The sequence below is a fragment of the Centrocercus urophasianus genome, unplaced genomic scaffold, assembly GCF_019232065.1.
Source record: "Centrocercus urophasianus isolate 14NV4802_14NV808 unplaced genomic scaffold, USGS_Curo_1.0 seq_12, whole genome shotgun sequence".
In the NCBI taxonomy this organism is placed as follows: domain Eukaryota; kingdom Metazoa; phylum Chordata; class Aves; order Galliformes; family Phasianidae; genus Centrocercus; species Centrocercus urophasianus.
Genome location: NW_024884364.1, coordinates 2,818,066 through 2,839,102, shown reverse-complemented (window position 1 = coordinate 2,839,102; position 21,037 = coordinate 2,818,066). Strand labels below are relative to the sequence as shown.

At 41.3% G+C, this 21,037-nt stretch overlaps 2 protein-coding genes across 2 annotated transcripts; both read left to right on the top strand.

Moving 5' to 3' along the window:
* The first annotated feature begins 838 nt into the window (after positions 1–838).
* Positions 839–4,294, top strand: TMEM52B (transmembrane protein 52B). Its single transcript, XM_042810948.1, has 5 exons — positions 839–892; positions 1,431–1,474; positions 2,443–2,481; positions 3,405–3,592; positions 4,044–4,294. The coding sequence occupies exons 1-5, from the start codon at positions 839–841 to the stop codon at positions 4,292–4,294; spliced, it is 576 nt and encodes a 191-aa protein (XP_042666882.1).
* An 8,875-nt stretch (positions 4,295–13,169) lies between these two features.
* Positions 13,170–20,550, top strand: GABARAPL1 (GABA type A receptor associated protein like 1). Its single transcript, XM_042810614.1, has 4 exons — positions 13,170–13,380; positions 17,538–17,616; positions 18,563–18,681; positions 19,700–20,550. The coding sequence occupies exons 1-4, from the start codon at positions 13,291–13,293 to the stop codon at positions 19,763–19,765; spliced, it is 354 nt and encodes a 117-aa protein (XP_042666548.1). The 5' UTR covers positions 13,170–13,290; the 3' UTR covers positions 19,766–20,550.
* The last annotated feature ends 487 nt before the right edge of the window (positions 20,551–21,037 follow it).

Here is a 21,037-nt window from a genome sequence, read left to right as displayed (position 1 = left end):
GGACTGGGGCCTGTGAGAGAGGAGTGAGCAGACTGGTTGTTGAAGGACTGCCATAGCAGGAGACAACAGGGCTGGTGGCAGAGCCTTAAAATTGAAAATACAGTAGGCACTGTATACATACACACATATATCATTCAGTACATAATTACTTATTATATTGCAAATGCTTTCATTTCAGCAGGAATATCCCACTTGCAGCATGCTCCAGACACTGATCACATGGCCAATTTCAGTAGATTGAACCTTACAGAAGTAGGACAACATGAGTGCAGGGGTAGAAAAGGTCCTGGAGGAGAGAGAATAATCTGACCTCCAATTAAACAGGTCAGTAACATGACCTTCAATCCATTCACCCTTAGGGTAGGGGTGGAGAAAAGAATAATTTGGAATGAACAAACTCAGACCCTTTCTGCTCATAGAAGTGCAGGGTCAGGTCTGCAGAGATCTCTTGATGCCCTTTACTGAGCTAGTTCAACATCTAAAGAACAAACTCGTAGCCACCACTTTTCTCCTGATCTGACTGGAAGGTTTTAAAGATCCCTTCAAAAGAGGGAACGACACGTACCAAGAAAATAACCAAAGGAGACAGGCAGAAACAAACAAGAGCTGTCAGTGACAAAGAGAAAAAAAGAGGGAAGCTAAAACTTCGAGAGCAGAGACCAGGTACAGACCCAGAGGCAGACAGAAAGAACTAGAGTGGGAAGAAGAGATGGGATTCAACAAACAAGAAGGAATCTGCTCCTTCTCCTAATCAGTGGACTGGAGAGGATGAACAGAAGCTAGGAAGGAGAAAAGATACTGAATAGCTTGAGACAGCAAAAGGCCACAGATCTGCCCCATGGGGATGCATAACTCAGTCATTATCTGCTTTGTTTTAGGATTTTTCTTATGGGTAAGTCATATCAAGTTCTTTTTAACAAGGTCTGTGCTGTGAAGTTATGTGGGAAAGCTGGAGGAGTGTTAGCAACTGATGATAACAGGAATTTCTGCAATACTAGAAAGAGTTGGGCATAGGCATGGAGACAGAATACTTGCTGTAATTCCAGGGATGGTAACACAGAAATCAAGGTACCAAGGCAGAACAAGAAGCGTAGGAGTGTAATATGTAACAGGAGTTTTTAGGGCTTCAAATATTTGAGCACTGAGAACAATTTATATGTGTAGCGTAACAGTTTTTGGTGGGGAAAAGGAAAGTTGTGATCAGCCTGAAGGAAGTTAGGGTCTTCACTGGGAACAATGTTGAGTAGGATTTTATTGACTATGTGAAGATGTGAAAATGGTGTGGTTGGTATCACAGTAACTTCAAATCTAGAGCAGAATATACAAGAAAATTATTAAAGATAATAGTAAATCATTTTTATAGGAAATTCAGACTGCTAACAGTCTATGTAACAAAGATACAGGTTGCATATCTTGTTTTCTCCTTCTAGTTTCCCAAAGTAAGAAGTGAGGAAGGGTGTCTCAATGCTGAATTGTGAGTATTCGTAGGTATTGCACTCTTTTAAGAAAACAATGAAGGACAAAAGACATAACTGTTATGACATGGTGGCAGACATTTTCCAGAAACACTGTAGCTGTTGAAAACTTAGATAAAATGTCCCTTGCTTTCAAGGTGAGATGCATTGATTGCTACCTCTTCAACACACTGATCCTGCAGTACCATTTCTGCTTCCTATTTGGATAACTGTTATGATAAAGAACATTCTGGCGTAATTTTGATTGGCTGAGGTTATGAATTTGGAAGTGACCATTCCTTGAAGATTTGTTTTTTTAAATATACTGCCTTGATGATGTCATTTGTAAGAATAAAAGAAATTAAGACAAATTAAGGAGATGCAGGAATGGCTCAAATCTGCATCAGGGAGGGTTCAGACTGGAGATTAAGAAAAAATTTGACTTTATTCTACCTACTCTTAAAAAAAAAAAGGGGGGGGGAGAGGGAAGGAAAAATGAGGATTCTGTTTTGATTAAAGAAATACATTTCAAAAATGAATGGGAAAGGTCTGCTGACAGAAACAGAAGGAACATACAGCACAGCATCTAAAATATGCCCACAGTATAGGGCCAGAAAGAAATAAAAAAGAAATTCAGGAGAAAAAAAAAAAAAAAAAGTAAAACAATAGTATTTGACAGACTAAATGGTGAAAAAACATATTATGGTAAGGAAGTTTAGAGAGTACATGATATAGATTGCTAAGGCATGAAAACAGACTTGGTTAAGCTCAAATATCAGGTTAACAAGAGATAAAGCCAAAGAGAAGAACTCACTTCTAACAGGAAGATTGATGAGGTTGGACAACTGTCTCCTATAAGAAATGAGAACTGTGGGTTTCTCAACATTTGTGCCACTTACAAGCTGGAGTGTGAGGGGAGCTGGCAGAGAACGCAGTGGGAGATCTTCCTATTTTGTTGTTCTATGTCTAACTATTTCTTTCTCCTCAGCTGTTCAGGTACTGAGTGGATCCGTCTCTGGTATATTTGGTAAGATAGCTTGTGATTACTTAAAATATGTGCATCACTGGGCAATTCTAGCAGCAAATAGTGGGATTAAATGGGATCTTGTAACTCACTCAAGTGTGAGGCTACTCTCCACTTTACCTCTCTGCCCTGTAAATGCTCTACAGTAGCAAGGCACCATCTTAGTCATTATGTTGTCTTCGGCAAACACTGAATTGCCATCACAGGCATTTTTTCAGTGTCATGTATAGTTGTAAGTATAATATTAATAAAGCCTTTGTGTCATTATATGCCTTTTAAAAGGCCCATTTTTAAAAATAATTTCATTCTGATTCCTTAGAAATTCAGTATGAGATTAAAAAGAATTGCAGTTGTTGGGCATCTACAAGGTTGCATTAGTAAGAGTGAAGCTAGCACATTGAGAGTTATGATTTTTCCCCTCCACTTGTAACTCATAAAGACACTCCTGGAATAGCTAGCTCACTTTTGTTTCCCCAGTTAGAAAGAGATGTTGACAAGCAGGGGCAACAACAGCTAGATACAACAAACTGGCTAGGGGACATGATGTATGAGGAGGAACTAGGTTTATCCATCCTGGAGGAGGCTAAGAGGTGGGGAGAAAGGAACTCAACTGATGTTTTCCACTAACTAAGGTAGGTCTAGATTGAAGATAGAGCCAGATTTTCCTCAGAGGTGCACAGCAAAAGGATCTGAGGTCATGGACCAAACTGCATGCAGGGAAACTGGTTAGACAAAGACAAAATGCTTACCTCAAGTTAATGTCACAGAGGAACTGGTGCTTGAAAGAGACGTGGCATCCCCTTCTCTGGAGACTGTCAAACTCTATTGAAAAAGGCTCTAAACAATTATGTCTAGCTTTGACATTAGCAAGGAGAGATTTTAATATGCCCCCTCAAAAAAAAAAAAATCTTTCTGTCCATATCCAGTTTTCTCTCTTCTTCTAGGCTGGTGGTTGTGATTGGTGGACTGCTGCTGCTGTGCGGCTTGGTTTCTGTCTGCATGAGATGCTGTTTCACTCACTGCCGTCCGGCTGGGGAGGAATCAGGTCCTCAACCCTATGAGGTCACTGTCATTGCTTTTGATCACGACAGCACTCTCCAGAGCACCATTACATGTGAGTGGGCTTTGCCAGATACTGGGCACCTCACAACATCCCACTGTGGGGGTTGCACCATAAAATGCCCAGACAGGCATATGAAGTCTTCCAATGGGCTGGCAGAAGGACGTCCTAGGCAGGGTGCTGGGAATGTGGCATCTGTAAATACTATAAATTCAGGTATTCACCAGGCCTTATGTAGCAAATATGGTCAGATGGTGAACTGTTCGTAACACATGTTTGGGTGGACTAAGGGCAGCTGCAAGATCCTGGATGGCATTAGAGAAAAGAGTAATTATGGGATGTTGCTGATGGGGCTTCATTCCTCCCTTTATGGGAGGACCAAGGAGCAGGAAAACATTCTGGCCATGGGGAGAGAAAAGCCTGTGCACTGCAAATATACCTGTCCCACTTTAATTGTACAGTGCTTTCAGGATGAGGGAAATAGCTTCTGTCTCCTCCCTTTCAGCTCTCCATTCGGTATTTGGGCCAGCCGCCAGGAGGATCCTAGCAGTGGCACACTCCCACAACACTGTGCAGGGCACACCACCCCTGACAGCATCAGACACTCCTCCAGTCTACGATGAAGCTCTACACACGAGCAGGTTCACTGTTGCCAGGGCAGGGCAGAAAATGCTAGACCTGGATCCAGCGACTAAAGAAAAACTGCAGACATCTGCCGAGGACAAGGACGTCCAGCCAGTCTTTGCAGGACACTAGTGCTTATGTTCACTGAATGGCAGTAAAATTCAGAATAGAGAAAAAAAAAAAAAAATTCAGAGAGTAGTTCCTGTGGTCAGGGTTAGGAATATCAGATTAATCCCCTTAGTCTAATGAGAAAGGGAAAAAAAGAGACTAAAATTCCAGATAGTTCTAGATCCAGAGTATTTGGATAGTTCCTTTTTACACCTTGAGATAACTGACCACTGGCAATCCCTGGATCCATTTATTATACACACACATCACTAGATTCACAGATTGCATATCCAAGCATGCAGCAAGATCAAAGTGCTGAGCCTTGCAGGCTGGTGCTGGATACCTACAGGGAGATGCTATCTCATTCTGGTTGCCACTAGCCTAAATTTCCTGGGGATGGCAGAGGTTTTCAGAGCAGGAAAAGCAATATGAAAAGGTCTTACACCAATATTAAAACCAAACTCCAGGAAAGCGCCAGCCATCCATTCACAGTAGAAGAAAAACAAAAAGAGGCTACCTGTACACAATCTGCATGTAAGTGAAAGATAGCATAGCATACACTGGTAGTACTTACAGTTCCCTAAATGCTCTACAGGATATATAGAGGGAGTACACTCTTGTTTTGAATATGATATATAGCAATTCTGAAATAGCAGTTATAAGCTCTGGTATTTGAATTGAAACTATGATGTGTGCAATAACAAATCAAACAATAGGAGAAGAAAGTGTTCTGTTGTTAAAATAAAGTTTAATTATGTTTTAGTTGCCTTCATGTTGTATCACATTAATTATTCCTACCACTGCTGTCACAATCAGATCAGTCTAAAGAAGATGATTTAAAACATTTAAGCCACTTTTCAGATATAAATAATTTGTGAGTCTTTCCTGATCCATAGAGATATGATTAATCACAAATAGATATTCATCAAACTGCTTGGATGAGCACTGCTATGGACTAACTGCAAAAAGTTTACTTCAATTCAAATTTTAATACTTCAATTCAAAGTTTAATTCAATTAGATACTCAAAGTGACAGTTGAATTACACTGGTGTTGTCTGTACCCCAGGTTTTGCAACTGAAAACATTAAAGAAGAATAACATCAGATACCAAACAATAAGCAGTCATTATTTATTTTATTTTTATTACCTTAGTTAATAATTACTTTACATGTTAATGTTGATATGTATGCACAGATCACAGACTGAACATCTATCTGAATTGACTGCACAGCCCTTCCTGCTATACTACCCAAAACCTCACAGACTTTAACATGTTGATGTTTGCAACACTCCTTGTGAAATACAGCCATTTTTCAGATAAGGAGAGAAAGGATTGAGATTATAATCATCAAGGGATCTAGAAAGGAATGTTGGTAAGATATCTCCAGGGATAGCATAAAGCAGAACTGAACAACTAGAAGATCTCTGATTGTGTCCCAGACTTTGGCTGGTCACAGAAATTTTGTATCCAAGGAAAGAATTTAATGCAGGTCTCAGTTCCCTAGCTCACCATTATTTTTTTTTTTCCTGAATTGCCTAGTCATTTGTTAATTGCATCAGTAATAGATGAAATTGAATAAAATAAATAAGTGACATATAAGGTTATGTCTCTTCTGTTACGTAGCACTTGAAATAATAATAACTGTTGGTGCAACATCCAGTTGTGTGACCTATTTCATCAGCTGATCTCTGAAGTCGAGTTCAAGCCTGATGTCTCTATCACGCTGCAGAACATTTCCTGGAAGTCTCTTGTTTACTTCAGAGTAAAGTCCGAAGCAAGCAGAGACATTTGCTGAAAATGTGTCTGGCCCTATTAAGACCAGAAACTTCTTGGAAGCCTTCACAAACATTTCCATTTGGAACATACCATTCCTGCGCTGTCTCCACCCCCTTTTTTCCTGCTGAAGAACACAGCCGGCCAAGTCCTGAGCTGCGCGTGCTTTTAACATGAGATGGCAGTCGTTCTCCACAGGGGAGCAATCTCACTGCTAGAATTCTTCCCAAACCTAGTAATACGAGAAAGGATATTTTAAAAGAATTTTTATGATAATTTTGTAATTTTGATCAGATGTGCAATAAAAAAGGGAAGTTTTAAAATGTTTTACTCTTTCCCCCTCCTCTGCATCACATCACCTTTGCTATCTCTGTTCTCCATTTCAAGGAAAAAATAATGTGTCACTTGAACTGAGAGCTGGGTATTACCTGCTGATCTGCGTGTATTTCCCTCGAGCAGAGCCACTATTGTCTAACTCTTATATACTTTTCTGTTTGCTCATATCTTCGTCCATTTGACTCATGCTTCATTGTGACTGAGTGTAACAGGTCTTCTGCTGGCAAGAGATCAAATAATGTGACAATAATGATAGATACAACTTCATTTGTTAAGGATTTCCTAAAGTGATTTCAGATGAGTGAATTCAGAGAAAATACTCTTGCAACTGATCCGACACTCAAAGTCAACAGGATATAATAAAATAACAGAAAAGAAAAAGAGAAAGAAAAAAGAGAAAGAGAAAGAGAAAGAGAAAGAAAAAGAAAAAGAAAAAGAAAAAGAAAAAGAAAAAGAAAAAGAAAAAGAAAAAGAAAAAGAAAAAGAAAAAGAAAAAGAAAAAGAAAAAGAAAAAGAAAAAGAGAAAAAGAAGAAAAAGAGAAAAAAAAAGTAAAAGCAGACCAACAGCCACCATATCTCATGGGCATCAAACCTTTTGGCTTGCCTGGGCCACATTCAGTGAATAGAAATTGTCTTGCGCTGAGTAAGTTGCTCCAAAAGTAATGCCTCCTATTTATTTCCATGGATATTATGGTTGACACAAACAGCTCCATAACACTGTTTGACAGAGCAAATCTCAGCTACAAAACACTAACTTTCCACCACACTAACATAACCACCACCATTAACTATTCATTTTCATCCACAAGGAACAAGAGCCTGCATGCTGCTCTCATAAAAATCTGAACAAGTGAAGGTGACCCACTGTCACCACAGCTGAAACACACCACCTCACCACTGTTTAGTCTCCTTGAACATCCAGCAAGTGGGTGCAATTTCTTCCTCATGGAGGAATTCAAAGACACGCCTTTGCTTCATATTCTCTTCTATGTCAGACACTATTTTCTCAGATGATCCCTCTGCTGCTACCTGCTACACAGCAAAAAAAAAAAGCGCAATGGAATATTGGTGGGAAGGTTCTGCCTCCACTGCCATACCACCAACATCCACCTCTGATGTTAAGGGTCAACATAATATAACAGCAGGCATTACTTTTGGAGCAGCCCTAATAAAATATACACTATTCTTAATATATAAGTTAAAAACATTTTGACTGTAAATACTTTTTCTTTAAATTTAAAAAGAAAAAGAACAAAACCTTAAAACCAGTGGGACATTTGAGTCAACTCTTTGAAAGGTTAGATAACAGCAGGATAAGGGGAAATGGTTTTCAGTTGAAGTTGAGGGAAGATTCAGGTTGGATATCATTGGGAAGTTCTTTATCAAGAGAGTGGTGAGGTGCTGGAACAGGCAGCCCAGAGATGTGGATGCCCAGTCCCTGGAGGTGTTCAAGGCCCAGTTGGATGGGGCCCTGGGCAGCCTGGTCTAGTATTAAATGGGGAGGTTGCCTGTTGTGGCAGAGTTGGAGATTTATGATTTTTGAGGGCCCTTCCAAATCAGACCATTCTGTGATTCTGTGCTTTTGTTTTTCTGAAACTGACACACCAGTCTGGTTCCGTGGCAGTGGCTGCGATTCTTAGTGAGGATTCAAGGTATTCACCAGAGATTTTTGACTGAATTTTATTCTTCCTGTACTTCATCCTTGACAATAATTGTTCAAAATGTGTTTACTGCCAAAAATCACTGACATGAATAAAATGGGACTGTGAAGCAAAGCAAATATTTTTATCTGCTAAAATAAGGATACTGAAAGTCAATTAAATAGAGCACAATAAAAGAGCACAATGACACTATTTGATTGAGCAAATTCTCAGCTACAAAACACTATTTTTCAACACAGTCACCACCACTAGCTATCAATTTTCACCAGCAATCAACAAGAGCCTGCATACCACTCTCGTAACAATCTGTGCCAGCAAAGGTGACCCACTGCCTCCATCTCCTCTGCTGAAACCACCACCTCATTGCGCTCACATCCACAGTTTGGTCTCCATGTTCAGTAAGCACAGATGAATGTCAATGGGTGCAATTTTTTCTGCATGGAGCACTTCAATGACATACCTTTGCTTCATAGCACTTCCATGTCTGACGTCATTTTGTCAGACTGTCCCTCTGCTGCCATCTGTCACATGGTGACAAAATGTAATGAAATACTGGCAGGAAGATTCAACCTCAACTGCCATACCATCAACACCCAACTCTGATGTTCTGGACCAAAATAATAAAATAGGAAGTATTACTAATATTTTTAATGTATACAAGTAACGAAACTTATTTTAATTCCCAATATTTCCATTAAAACATTAAAAAAAAGAGCAACAAAAAATAAAAGTAGAGAGATATTTGAACTTGTCTTTGTGAAACTAATTTAACAGTCTGGTTTGATGGTTGCATTTCTTCGTGAGTTCTCAAGCTGTTCATCAAAGGTCTTTCATCTAATTTTGCTCTTCCAGTAATTCACCCTTGAAGATAGTTGCTCACAAATCTATGCGCTGCCAAAAACTAAAGACATGAGTAAGATGTGGAAGTGAAAATATTTTTGTCTGGTAGGACAGGACAGAGGTCTGCTGCAGGATAGGCTGGGACGGGATGCGTGCAATCTGTGGGTCATGGGTTGGATGTGCCTGCACTGAGAATTTTTTAAAAGGCCAGTCTGTGGTGATACAGACAGAATAATCACCTCAGGGGAGATATCAGTAGAAGAGTGATTTACAGCTGATACAACTACAGAGCAGTTTCAGGGACTGTCCTGGGAGATATCTACCTAGATGGCATCTCCAAGAAAAATAAGGCAAATAAGAAAATAACAGGGATGTTTTTATTCTGAAGTCAGGGAATTTTATCCAGTCATGTAGATATTTCCAAGCTAGTAGTAGAACACCGCAAAGCTCCAAGCACTGCTCCTGGAGTGTGTGTGGTACAGGATGGACTACAGCTCCCTCCCTTTCCCCTGGATTCTGTGTAAATATTTTCATTTCCTGCTTCTATGGCTACAGCATTGGTAAGGCTTGAGGAATCCCTTATGTGTGTGAAGCGCCAAGCACACAATATACAAACACACCACTCTACTACATAAACACTATACTTCTAGCACTCCAGGTTAAGAAAGTTCATTGTTTAGCCACCCTGTGAACTACGTTGTGCCTGGAGTCCAGTGAAAGAATAACCAATCCATTTTTCAGATCCTCTCTCTAGCACGCGGCCCCTTAATGCGGGGTTTGTCACATGCCCATGGGCTGACATGTTAATAAGAACTATAAGTCAGATGCTTGTTTGTCACTGCTCCTGCACGCATCATCTTCCTGCCAGCCGCTGCGCCAGCACCGAGGTTGTTTTTACTGAGCCACAGGAGGTGGAGACGGGAGGAACGGGAAGCAGGAGGAGCGACCTTGTCGGGGCGAGTCCGGGCTGCGTCATCGGGCAGGAGTTCAGCGACGGGATTTGTGATCATCACGTGGGATTTGCTGTGGGGAGGAGAGGTTACCTGGTGATATTCTGAGTCGTGTCTTGGCACCAGAGGAGGGGAAAATGCAAGACTCTCTCTGGTTTGTTACAGAATTTCAAGCTAGATGTTAGCTAATATGCAGTTACCTCCTCTCTTTTGTTCTTGAGGAAGACATATCTATGTCTAGATGGACATGGAGATTTAGCAACTGCTATGGGGCAGGCAACTAGGAAGCAAAAAGGAGGCCAAACGTTACAGAAAAGCACTATGGCATGAAGACAGCTTTTTCTCCTGGCATAAACAAAATCAATGCCTCGGTTCTGAGTCATCCTTCTGAGATCCTCTGACTCTACCAGCAACTATGGGGAAATGCTCCAATGTCTAATGACAGAATGAGAGAAACAAGTCAGTGATGCTTCCTGTACTAACCTCGTGTATGTGAACTACTGAAGACTGATCCATGCCATTCCACTGTGGCTTGCTCTACCCTTAGGAGAATCTGGCACATACTTGTTGGAGGTCACAGCACCATGTGGACGCGTAACTACTTAAGCACAAAAGCATCTGCCACAGTTCTCTGGGAGGAGGTGGAGCTGTTGGGGGGTGGGAGGGAAGGAGGAGGGGCAGAACAGGACAGACACAGTATAACCCTCCAAAAAATAGACATCAGCATTCAGGTAGGAAAAATCACATCTAATGTGTCTGTTTATTACCTTACACTATGAAGGCATTTTAAGGTGACAGACTATGGTACAAATGCCTAATCTGTAAGTGTAAGTGAGATTTCTATCTCATGCCCATCTGCATTCACTGGGTAAGATCATCTCTGAACTGCCACTGTCAGTGCATATCTGCTTCTAAGTAAATGTACTTTCTCCGTATCTCTCCTTCACGCAAGATGAGAGATCACAGTCACCAGGCACTACCAATATACCTCTGAATTCAAGAAGCAATGGGCATAGAGTGCAAAGGTGGGTGGTGGGTAGTATATGATAAACAACTCTCTCCAGGGCAAAGAGCACAAACTAGCACCCTGAATCTGCTGTGGGGATATGCAATAGGTCCTTCCCATTGTTGGGATAACTCCTTCCCTTCAGGCAACTCAGGTATGTGTATCAGTGTATAGGGATAAAGAAACCTGAACACCTGAAGTATGAGTTTCTTGGGGCAGCCTTAAAGATGTATATGAATACTTCTAGAAATAGATGAGGGCTTTTTCCTGATCCTTTTCCCCTGATCCTATTTTTATTACTTATTATTTCGTTATGATGCCCTTACAGAACATTGTAATGGAACTTCCATCTTTGGTCTTCCATTTCTTATGGTTTTGAGCTGACTCTTTGCTCTAGTCTGGATTTTTTTTTCCATTCAAACCATACTGTAGAATCATGGTGCCTGCAAAATAGCAACTATGTATTTCCCCACTCCTATTCACTGTGCCAGCAGGCTAGCACAGGGTTGAATCGAGTACAGTGAACCTGCATTCTCTTACTTCTGCCTCTGGTGTGGCCTTTGCCTTTGAGTGTTGCCTTATACTAAGGCAGTCTACTATTCCACACAACACTCGCTGCTATCAAAACTGCTGCACAAATAAAACATCATTCTTGGAAAAGTTCCACTTCTATGGATGAAGCATGCAATGGAATAATTATTTGATGCACTCCTGTTCAATGTCTCCAGGGCAACAGCAGCTTTTCTTTTTAGTACTGATTTGACCATGTGGACCCATACTTCAGCACCTTCTCTTTTGCTGGTCAGTACTGTGAGCTTAGCCACACTCAGAAAAAAAAAAAACAAAGGATGATACTGCTGTGTGTATCCTCTAAAATTGGCTGGCTATTTAGACTTCTTTGCAGTCATCTCCCTTCACCACATGCTGCTTGTAATGTACCTCTGGCCTGGGATGTTATGTGACATACTTGTGATTTGAAGAAATCAATGCGTAGGAACTTAACAGCAAAGTTTTGTTACTGTTAAGCCAGGTGTTCTTTCTTAGCAGCACTGGGAAGTACTGGGGACATTTCTACCATAAGCACTTCCAAGATTATATGATTCAAAGTCCATTATATTTCTACAGATAGTATATACTCATCAATTATGTGTGAGACAATTAACACGCCTATTTCACACAGTGATTTATGAGGTTTCCAGTCTCCTATTTCATGGTCTCTTCTACCGTCTAGTGCCCTTTTAGCATCCTGATAGTCAAACAGACAGCCTTTTACTTTAGCCAGTGGTCTTCCTCTCTTGTCCTCTAGATGAACTTTCCTCACTGATGTACGCTCAGTAGGAGAATGCCTACTGTAAGTAATTTATAGGTAACAAAATTGTAATGTTTGCTCAGTCAGCACCCGGCCATTATTTCTGGACATTTGTTTGTCCTTGGATAGAGATAAGTTTGGCAACCTGTCTTTTAGTGATATATACCGGGATGTTAACCTGTTTTTTAATAATATATACTGGGTTGTAGAAGATAAGGAGGATAGAGGGGAGAATCTTGATGCCTGCCTGTTGCATCCCAACCTAATCCCAGAGTGAGATAATTTGACCTTGTGTGGAGGTCATAGCTTTCATTGTTGTGTTTCTTTTGCTGAGGGCCTTTTGTCTAAACAGAACAGCCTTACAACATGTTTTCTAGTCCATAATACTACATCCACACTATTCACAACATCTAAAAGCTTTCACAGTTTTGTAAGAATTAACCACATAAAATACAACAACTTTATCCCTAAAATACATGGTATTTCTACTTTTTCAAATCAACTATTCCTAAAAACAAGTTACAAAACACACTGCTCCCCCACTTCCTCAACTCGCCTCCTCTCCCTTGTTGTTTAACCGGAAAAGAGAACAAACAGAACAACCCCAGATTTGCCAACAGCAGGGACAGACACAACAACTAGCCTTCTATTTTCCCTTTTTCCTCCGCTGTGCAGCTCACAACCACGTACAGAACAGCCTCACGAAGGCGCTCGCACGGGGACACCTCGGAGGTCGGTGCGTGAGGACGGGCGCGCGGCTGCGTGGATAACCCCTGAGTCACGCACTTCGCGTTTATTTTGGCGGCTGTGTTTCTGCGGATTTTTTTTGTTGTTGTTGCTGTTCTTTTTAAATTGTTACCACGAAAAAAGACCCGAAACGCACAGCAACCCGACGTAAAGGCAAACGCCCACCACAGACGCACGTACGAAGGCGGCGCGCTCCCCGGCTGCACGCGCCCGCACCGCGCTGCAATGGCGGCCGCGGCGGAAGGGGAGGGCGCGTCGCGGTGACATCACGCAGCAGCACGGCACGGAGCTGCGCTCCGCTGGGCTCGGCTTGCGTGAGCTGCGCGGGTGTCGTTGGGTTTTGCTGAGTCGTAGGTGACGGTGGGAGAGCGGTGGCCGGCTCGGAGGTGTCGCATCATGAAGTTCCAGTACAAGGAAGACCACCCGTTCGAGTACAGGAAAAAAGAAGGGGAGAAAATCAGGAAGAAATACCCCGACAGAGTCCCCGTGAGTGTGACGGACGAGCGCTGCCCTCGGGCTAGCTGTGCAGACATCGCCATTCTTTGCTGTCCTTGTCGCTGCCGCCTGCTGCTTTGCTTCTTTTCTCTGAGAAAAACGGGATTAGGAAAGATGATTACTTTGACGTTTCGATATTAATTCCAGACTGCTTTCTCTTTAATGCGAACGTATTCGTTGTTTTACGCCAAGGTCTATGGGTGGGTGTGGGGGTCTTTTTTCAGGCATCCGCAGTAATTCGACTGCAAGAACGCTGTTAATCTTATTATGGCAGCCTGTGTGCGTGGGACTGGCGGATGGGGAAGGAGCTTGCTCTGGGAAAATGGAGGAGAACAATGAATGAGTAAAACAGGCGTTCTTTGTAAGAAAAAAGACCTAAATCAAATGTTTTCCTTTTATTTTTTACCTTTGGAGCTTGCTCTTCAGTATAGTCGTACTCCGTTCTTTTCCTTTGCGTGAAAGAAAGGAAAAAAAAAAAAAAAAAAAAAAAAAGGATGCTAATTAATAATTCTTAGTCTTACTTCTCTCTTGTTTAATCATCCTGTGGAAAACAAAACAAAACAAAAAACAACAAACATCATTTGGAAAACAAGATCATCTTTTAGCTAAACTTTCCTTCCTTATCCTTAGGTCCCTCTGGAATCCTGGTGGAAAACTCCTGGCTTTATAATTTGTAACAATAATTGCCAAAAGAAATAGTAACACTAGTGTTTATTTTATTTATTTTTTTTTATTTTTATTTTTTTTATTTTTTGTCCCCTTTTAATAAATGGTTTACAGCTTTTCTCTCCAATGCCACTGGGAGAGTTCTGTCCTAGATGCAGTGTGCAAAAGAACTGTTACACCTTAGGTTTTCCCTGTAGGATGGGACCATTTTTTCATCTTGAGAAAGGCCCACAACTGGGTTGATAGAAGTTCTTGAAAGTCAGAATTTGGGTACGTTTTGCCCAGTCATTTTTGGGGCCCCTAGCACGTCAGAGCAGGTTGAGCACATAGTGTATGCAGTTCTGTCTTTTGAGATGAGGACCTCAGAGGGCTCAGCTGGTCAGGAGAGAGGCAAACTGTAAACTGGGGGTCAACATGGCAGATTATGCAGCAGGTCATGATAGAAGTAACTGGAAGAAACATGTGGAGAGCCCAGCAACAGACCTGGTCTGGCAGGAAGTAGAAATATCAAGACAGAGGGGCATTAGCAGAGTGTTATGGACAAAAACAGGATCAAAGTGATGAGGTGTGCTGCAGCTAAGGAAAAGAGAGAACAGTGCCTGGAGAGGCCTGATGTGTATTGTTGGGGGAGGCTTGTTGTCGGAGCTGCATGTGGAACAAATGAGTGCAGCAAATGGTTTTTACATCAGTTCTGTCACTGCCCTTCACAGCAGTATGATCCTTAACAACAGTGTCCCTTTGGCTGCCAACACTTCAGTGTCGTGATACATCTCAGCATGTTGCTGAAATTAGACGATTTCAGCATTCTGCCCCAGTCCATTGTTACCAGAGTCACCTCCCAGCAGTAAGAGATATGAAGGTAATATGTATCTGGCCTTTGGATTGTTTTTGTAGTTTTGACTCTGTGTGCAAAGTAACCTTTAGAAGAGATACCTACCTGGGTTATCCAGGAAACTGACTACAAATATAGTCTAGGAAAACACCTCCATTTTTCCCTGACTCTTTGTAAGAGGGAGATCTGTCTCAAGCTTTATGATTTGATTTGAATCCTTTCTAGGTGTTTAGAATCCCCAAAACTCACCTTGTCCTCATAGCCATGGCATAAATCAAGGTACCCTCTATCTTCTTTTCCTTTATCTAGCAACTAAGCTAAATGCCATCCTTTTGAGTCAGTTTGGTCCTGTCACTGCTGCTACCTAGCAGTTCTGCTTACCAGTCTTCTAAATGGAAAGCAAAAATTAAAGGCTTTTTTCTGCTGCAATTTGTTAAATACTACCTTGTAGCATTTCAGGATAAGAAAACAGGCAAAGTGCTGTTGCTGGTCAGCCTGCATCTGTGTAGTGAGATTGTGCCTTTCCTTCACAATACTTACCAATTGTATCTTGTATGGAAATGCATGTCCTAACACAGACTTAATCTGAAAGAGCTCAGTTGCCTAGTAGTTGAGGTTCTTGAAGTTCTTGCACTAGCAAACTACACATGTGTTTTAGAAAGAAACAGAATTTTCAGGGCTTTTGGCTGTGTTGGAGGCATCTAAATGGAGTGCAGCGCAAAGATGTCCAAGCCAGCATCTCTACTGTGTGATATGCTTTGCAGATACTTGGATCTGGAAGGAGGAGAGTTTGGTTGGCGTGGCACTTTTTCCAAGTTAATACACAAAGCTCATCACATTTTTTTCCTTTGGCATACAGTTTCATGGATGTGTCAACACCATTTTCCTCCTAAAGAAGGAGGAAGCACAAAGCACGACAGTTCAGCCTTTTCTATTGTACTGCTGACACAGCTGCTGCTTTTGGTTGCCAAAGGGCTGGGAGCATGAGTCCTTAGAAATTAGTCTCACAGTGTCTCACATAGGCTGTATACAATCACAGGTTCTAGCAGAATTACAAAGTTGAGAAAGTTCAGAAAATTGAGCTTCTTTTTTTAGAAGGTGGAAAATGGTTTCTGCAGAATGTAGATCAAACCATGTGACATATCTCTCCACTTGATCAAAAATACATACGAGGAAAAAATAACAACTGCCACCAGTGTCTGCATTTTCTTTCCACATGCACGCAGTATTTCCATGGAAACATATCACCAAGCTTTGGAAAGATTTCCAAACCTTTTTATATTCAAGTCACTTGGAATAGTTCCTATTTCAGAGAGAAGCATTTTGCCTAGCTCTGGTAACAAAAAGTTCTATGTAGCAGGAGATCTCTTCGCCTCTCTGACCTCAAAGCTGCTGAGCTTATTCTTTCTTATGTCAATGTATAATGAGGATTAGTATTTGGTGCCAAAGGTCTCTGTAAGTCCAGGTGGTAATGTGTTGTTTATTCATTATGTATTTATACAAATAAAGAAATGTGTGTAACTATATTAAATAGGGGAAATAACATCGAGTTGTTGGATCAGGTCCAGAGGAGGGCCACAAACAATCGGAGGGCTTGAACACTTCCTCTGTGAGGACAGGATTAGAGAAGCTCTCTGGGGCTCTCCAGCCTGGAGAAGAAAAGGCTCTGGGTGGACCTGTATAGTGTTCTACCAGTACCTGAAGGGGCCCTACAGGAAAGCCGAAGAGGGACATTTTAGAAGGGCATGTGGCGACACGATGAGGGGAGCTGGTTTTAAACTGAAGAGGATAGATTTAAACTAGGTATTAGGAGGAAATTCTTTACTGTGAGAGTGGTAAAACACTGGAACAGGTCAGTCTGCCCAGAGAGGTTGTGGGCGCCCCTCCCTGGAGGCGTTTAGGGCCAGGCTGGATGGAGCTTTGAGCAACCTGGTCTAGTATGATGTCCCTGCCTATAGCGGGGGAGTTGGAACTAGATGATCTTAAAGATCCCTTCCAACCCAAGCCATTCTGTGATTCTATGAAATAACCTGAAGGGATATGAATTTCAGAGCAGAAGATAACTACTGAAGAACTGGCAATTTGGAAAAAAAAAAAAAACAAACAACCTTCCTCAGTAAGCTGTAGCTTCTCTTTCAATTCTTTGCTTCATTCTAGATCACTGTGGGTGAATGTGGAAATTAGGATATGGGACTACTGGGAATGGAGCTGATTTTGTGTCAGGCAGGTTGAAATGTAACTTGGAAACAGCTCAATTTACTTGTATTTGTGTAGTAGCCTCCTGGTAGCTCCCTCATACAAAATTAACCTGCCTTAAGACTATCAAGGTGACCTGATTTTTTTTTATTATTATTATTATTATTTTTCCCTTGCCAATTATGGTTTATTTTTATGCTTATTCCACTTTCCACTTTTTATTCGTTGTGCTTACTGCTGTAGTCCTGAGCTCCCAGCACAGAGATTGCCAGTGATTTGCTGTCTTCTTCTTACCTATCTATTCTTTAATGTTGTGTATTTGTTAGGGATGAAAGGAATTTCTAAAGGCCTGGTAGCACCAGCTTTCTCAAAGGGTATTGCCTTCTTCAACTTCTATTTCTTTGGTTCATTTTCTTTAATGATGCCCATAGCTTGTCTCTTTCTACCTCATCAGGTAATTGTGGAAAAAGCACCAAAAGCCAGAGTACCTGATCTAGACAAAAGGAAGTACCTTGTGCCTTCTGACCTCACAGGTAACAAAGTCTGCCTCTGTTCTTGATTTTCATTAAGATGGACTTATTAAGTGACTTTAGTTCATGTGATCATCACCAAAAATGAAAAATCCAGGCAGGACTCAACATTTTATCACTACCCCAGTTTGCCCAGCTGTACTTATTGTATCTATGTATCTTACAGTCTAGATTACAACATGCAGAATTCTTTGAGACTGTAGGTGTCACAGTGACTAAAATAATACGTGTGTGTCAATGTGACTTCCAGCTGTGGTGAAAATGACTGAATTGTGTATCACAGGCAGTGGTGAAATCATCAGTCACTGTTGAGGTAGCTCAGGTATACTTGCTGCAGGAAAGGACACGTTCTTGAAATATTCTCACTGTTGTCCACTACTGTGGTTGGAGTCATGACCATGATTTTTTTTCTGAGTGTTCGTGAACAGTTTTGTGTGATTACATTTGTTTTCATTTGAGAACATAAATAAGTTACAGGAACAGCTTTTTTTTTTTTTTTTCCCTCTCATTGCAGTACGTAACGTATTGCAGAATACTTTCTTATGCAGAATAGCTCAAATAAATAAGGAATTTGTTTTCAGGAACTGCAACCCATTTACAGTGTGAAAATTCTCTTAACATGTTTTTGATGTACAGAGTTTAACGTTTAAGCAAGTTAGAAGTCTTCCACTAATCCCTGCAGAAGAACAATTCATACCATAATAGCTGGGGTATGAATTTAGAGAATGTGGTGGTCTGAAGCAGTACTGATTAACTTGTGAAACTGTCAGCTCAGTGTGGATTGGCTGCTAATATTGTTACAGTTCCTACTTGATTTTCCACACTGTCCATTTTCCCTAGTTTTTACATACAGTATGTGACTTCCATCGCTTCATTCTCGAAAGAAAACAGCCATGCTTAGTTGGAAATTCTCTTTGGGTCTGAGGCATTCTCCTCTGTTTCTCTTCAGTTGGGCAATTCTACTTCTTAATCCGAAAGCGGATCCACCTGAGGCCAGAGGATGCGCTATTCTTCTTTGTCAATAATACCATCCCTCCCACGAGTGCTACCATGGGTCAGCTGTACGAGGTAGGTCTGACCTATCTTTCTCTTCTTGTTCAATACAAAAGAAATTTTCTCTTAGCAGTAAAAGAACACAGTATCACTCTGCAACTAAATGTCTATAAATACATTTTGAAAGAATGCTAAACCTTTGTTCAGGAGTACTTTTTCCTAGCTTGTACTGTATAAGGACATTGTGAACATTGCTTGCTAATATTTATACTAAGCAGTGTTACTTAACTTTGAAGGCATATTCTGTGCCCATCATTCCTCTGTTACATAGGCATTAATTATATCATGGTTGCTTTGCAGCCTGGATTGATTTCTCCTTGATTTCTCCTTGGGCTGTGCTAGTGGTTTTTAATAGAAGAGCTCCAGTTTGGTGCTGCAAGCCTTATTTGACCTAGCACTTTTTGACAATGACTGAATAATTTGTATATGTAGACTAATGAAGATGTAAGATTAACTACTCAAATCTGGCTATGTAGAAATAAGTACATCTGACTATCTGAAGCTGAGATCAAGACTCTCTGGCATTCTGCAGACTTTTTGTATCCATTTAATCATTTAACATCTCAGCTTTACTGCCCCTATATAAAAGTGGACTAGTATCACAGCCATTTAGTAAGGTGTTCTGAAATATGACAAATGTAACAACATTTATCAAATACCAAAGTATGCAGAGATTGTTTTTAATGTTAGAGCACTCCTAAGTCACTCCTCCTGATCTTAAGGTTATGTCAGTGCTGACATTCTGCTGCATAGCCTGCAACAGTCAGAGCTGTTTCTGTTGCATATTTGCAGCACACTATCTTTTCTAGTAAATCCAGTGTATCCAAAAATATGACTTGTCTAAATTTAGAGGTTGAGCTGTGAGTAGAGGGAGTTTCTGTATATATTCTCTTAGGAAAATGTGGAGCTATCAGTGTAAACAGAAAGGTTATGTCTCTTTTTTGCTACAATGGTTTCCTTGTTGGATTTTCTCATACGTAGTGAAGAACTACGGGGCTGTGGTTTGATACTTTTTTCTTTTCTGCCCTTGCAGGATAATCACGAGGAGGACTATTTTCTCTACGTGGCCTACAGTGATGAGAGTGTCTATGGCAAGTGAGCAGCAGTCCCCCAGGCATGCAGGCGAGATGGACTGATGGAACTGATTGGGGAATAGAGGGAGGGTGTTGAAGAGGAGGAAGAAGAATGCTTGAGAAGAGGGGAAGAGGACTGGAAGTTAACCACATGCACAGTGCCATCATCTTCCATGTGTTAATTATAACCATTATTTTTAAGTTGAGGGGAGGGAGGGTGGGGGTATTGTAAATGAAATGAACTGATAGGCTAACAAGAGGTTCTGTGTTGAGGAATGGGAGAATCCACTGTTTGTACTCTTCCCTTATGCAGCTGGAAGTTGCTAGCTGGTACTGGAGGCTGCTAGACAAGCCAGTGTAGTGGAGCTCCTGGAGAGTGAATGAACAGGAGGGAAATGGTTGTTCATGTGTAACCTTTCCATTGGATGCAGAAGGCATGCCTGGAACCTGTACACTGATCTTGTCGCACCTTACCCATGGCACGGGTTGCATACCTATGAGCATTCAGTAAGCTGTGAAATATTTCACCCTGACCATACAAGGCTGTCCTGTGCTGATAGTCCTCACTCTAGCTGCTATATGTGAAGTGTACCAAGTCTACTGTATTTCCTGTTGCTTCCACCATTTTAGAATGCATTTTACTCCCAGCCTCCAACTCTGAGGGCTGGGAGCTACTCAGCTGTGAGATACAGAGATGGAGAGGATGAGGGAAAGAAGGGAGGAATATTTTTTTCCATTGTTCTTCTAATTGCATGTTCTGGACAGAACAATTTGAGACAACTCTTTTGTTCTTTTCAGTGAAGCTAACTGCTGAACAAGGACCTCAGGAGAACAACTAGCCCACTTCAGCATTGAGGCAGGATTGAGTATACCGAACATGTCCATAGCTATTCATCCAATTTATTCCTAAAGACAGTCATGTAGGCAGACTCTGGAGACTGCTTAGATAGTCTGTTCCAGTTTCTAGCTAACCTACAAGTGAGAGTGCTTTTCTTGCTATTTAAGTTTAGTCTCCCTAGCAGTGTATTAATGCAGTTAACTAGGGGTGGTCTTGTAACTAGTGAACACAGAAAATTATCCGCCAGTGTTGTCCTTGCACCAGTCTTCTGCAGATTCGAAGTTGGCAAAAATCTTTTGGGTTTAGCCCTCCCTTCCATGTCTCATCCCTGTACAGATCTTGCACCATCTGCACAAACAGAAGAGATCAGTCCCTCCCATGTGTCTTTTGCTTTTTGTGATTGGACAGCAGTGTCACTCTTTGACATGAGAGGTGCTTTTAGACATGAAGGGGAAGAGGA

Coding starts and splice junctions, on each gene's coding strand:
- TMEM52B (XM_042810948.1), top strand. CDS start 839: ATGGGGATGCATAACTCAGTCATTATCTGCTTTGTTTTAGGATTTTTC. Junction 1,475..2,442: donor GGGTGTCTCAATGCTGAATT/GTGAGTATTCGT, acceptor CTTTCTCCTCAG/CTGTTCAGGTACTGAGTGGA. Junction 3,593..4,043: donor TCTCCAGAGCACCATTACAT/GTGAGTGGGCTT, acceptor CCTCCCTTTCAG/CTCTCCATTCGGTATTTGGG.
- GABARAPL1 (XM_042810614.1), top strand. CDS start 13,291: ATGAAGTTCCAGTACAAGGAAGACCACCCGTTCGAGTACAGGAAAAAA. Junction 13,381..17,537: donor AATACCCCGACAGAGTCCCC/GTGAGTGTGACG, acceptor CTACCTCATCAG/GTAATTGTGGAAAAAGCACC. Junction 17,617..18,562: donor TGTGCCTTCTGACCTCACAG/GTAACAAAGTCT, acceptor GTTTCTCTTCAG/TTGGGCAATTCTACTTCTTA.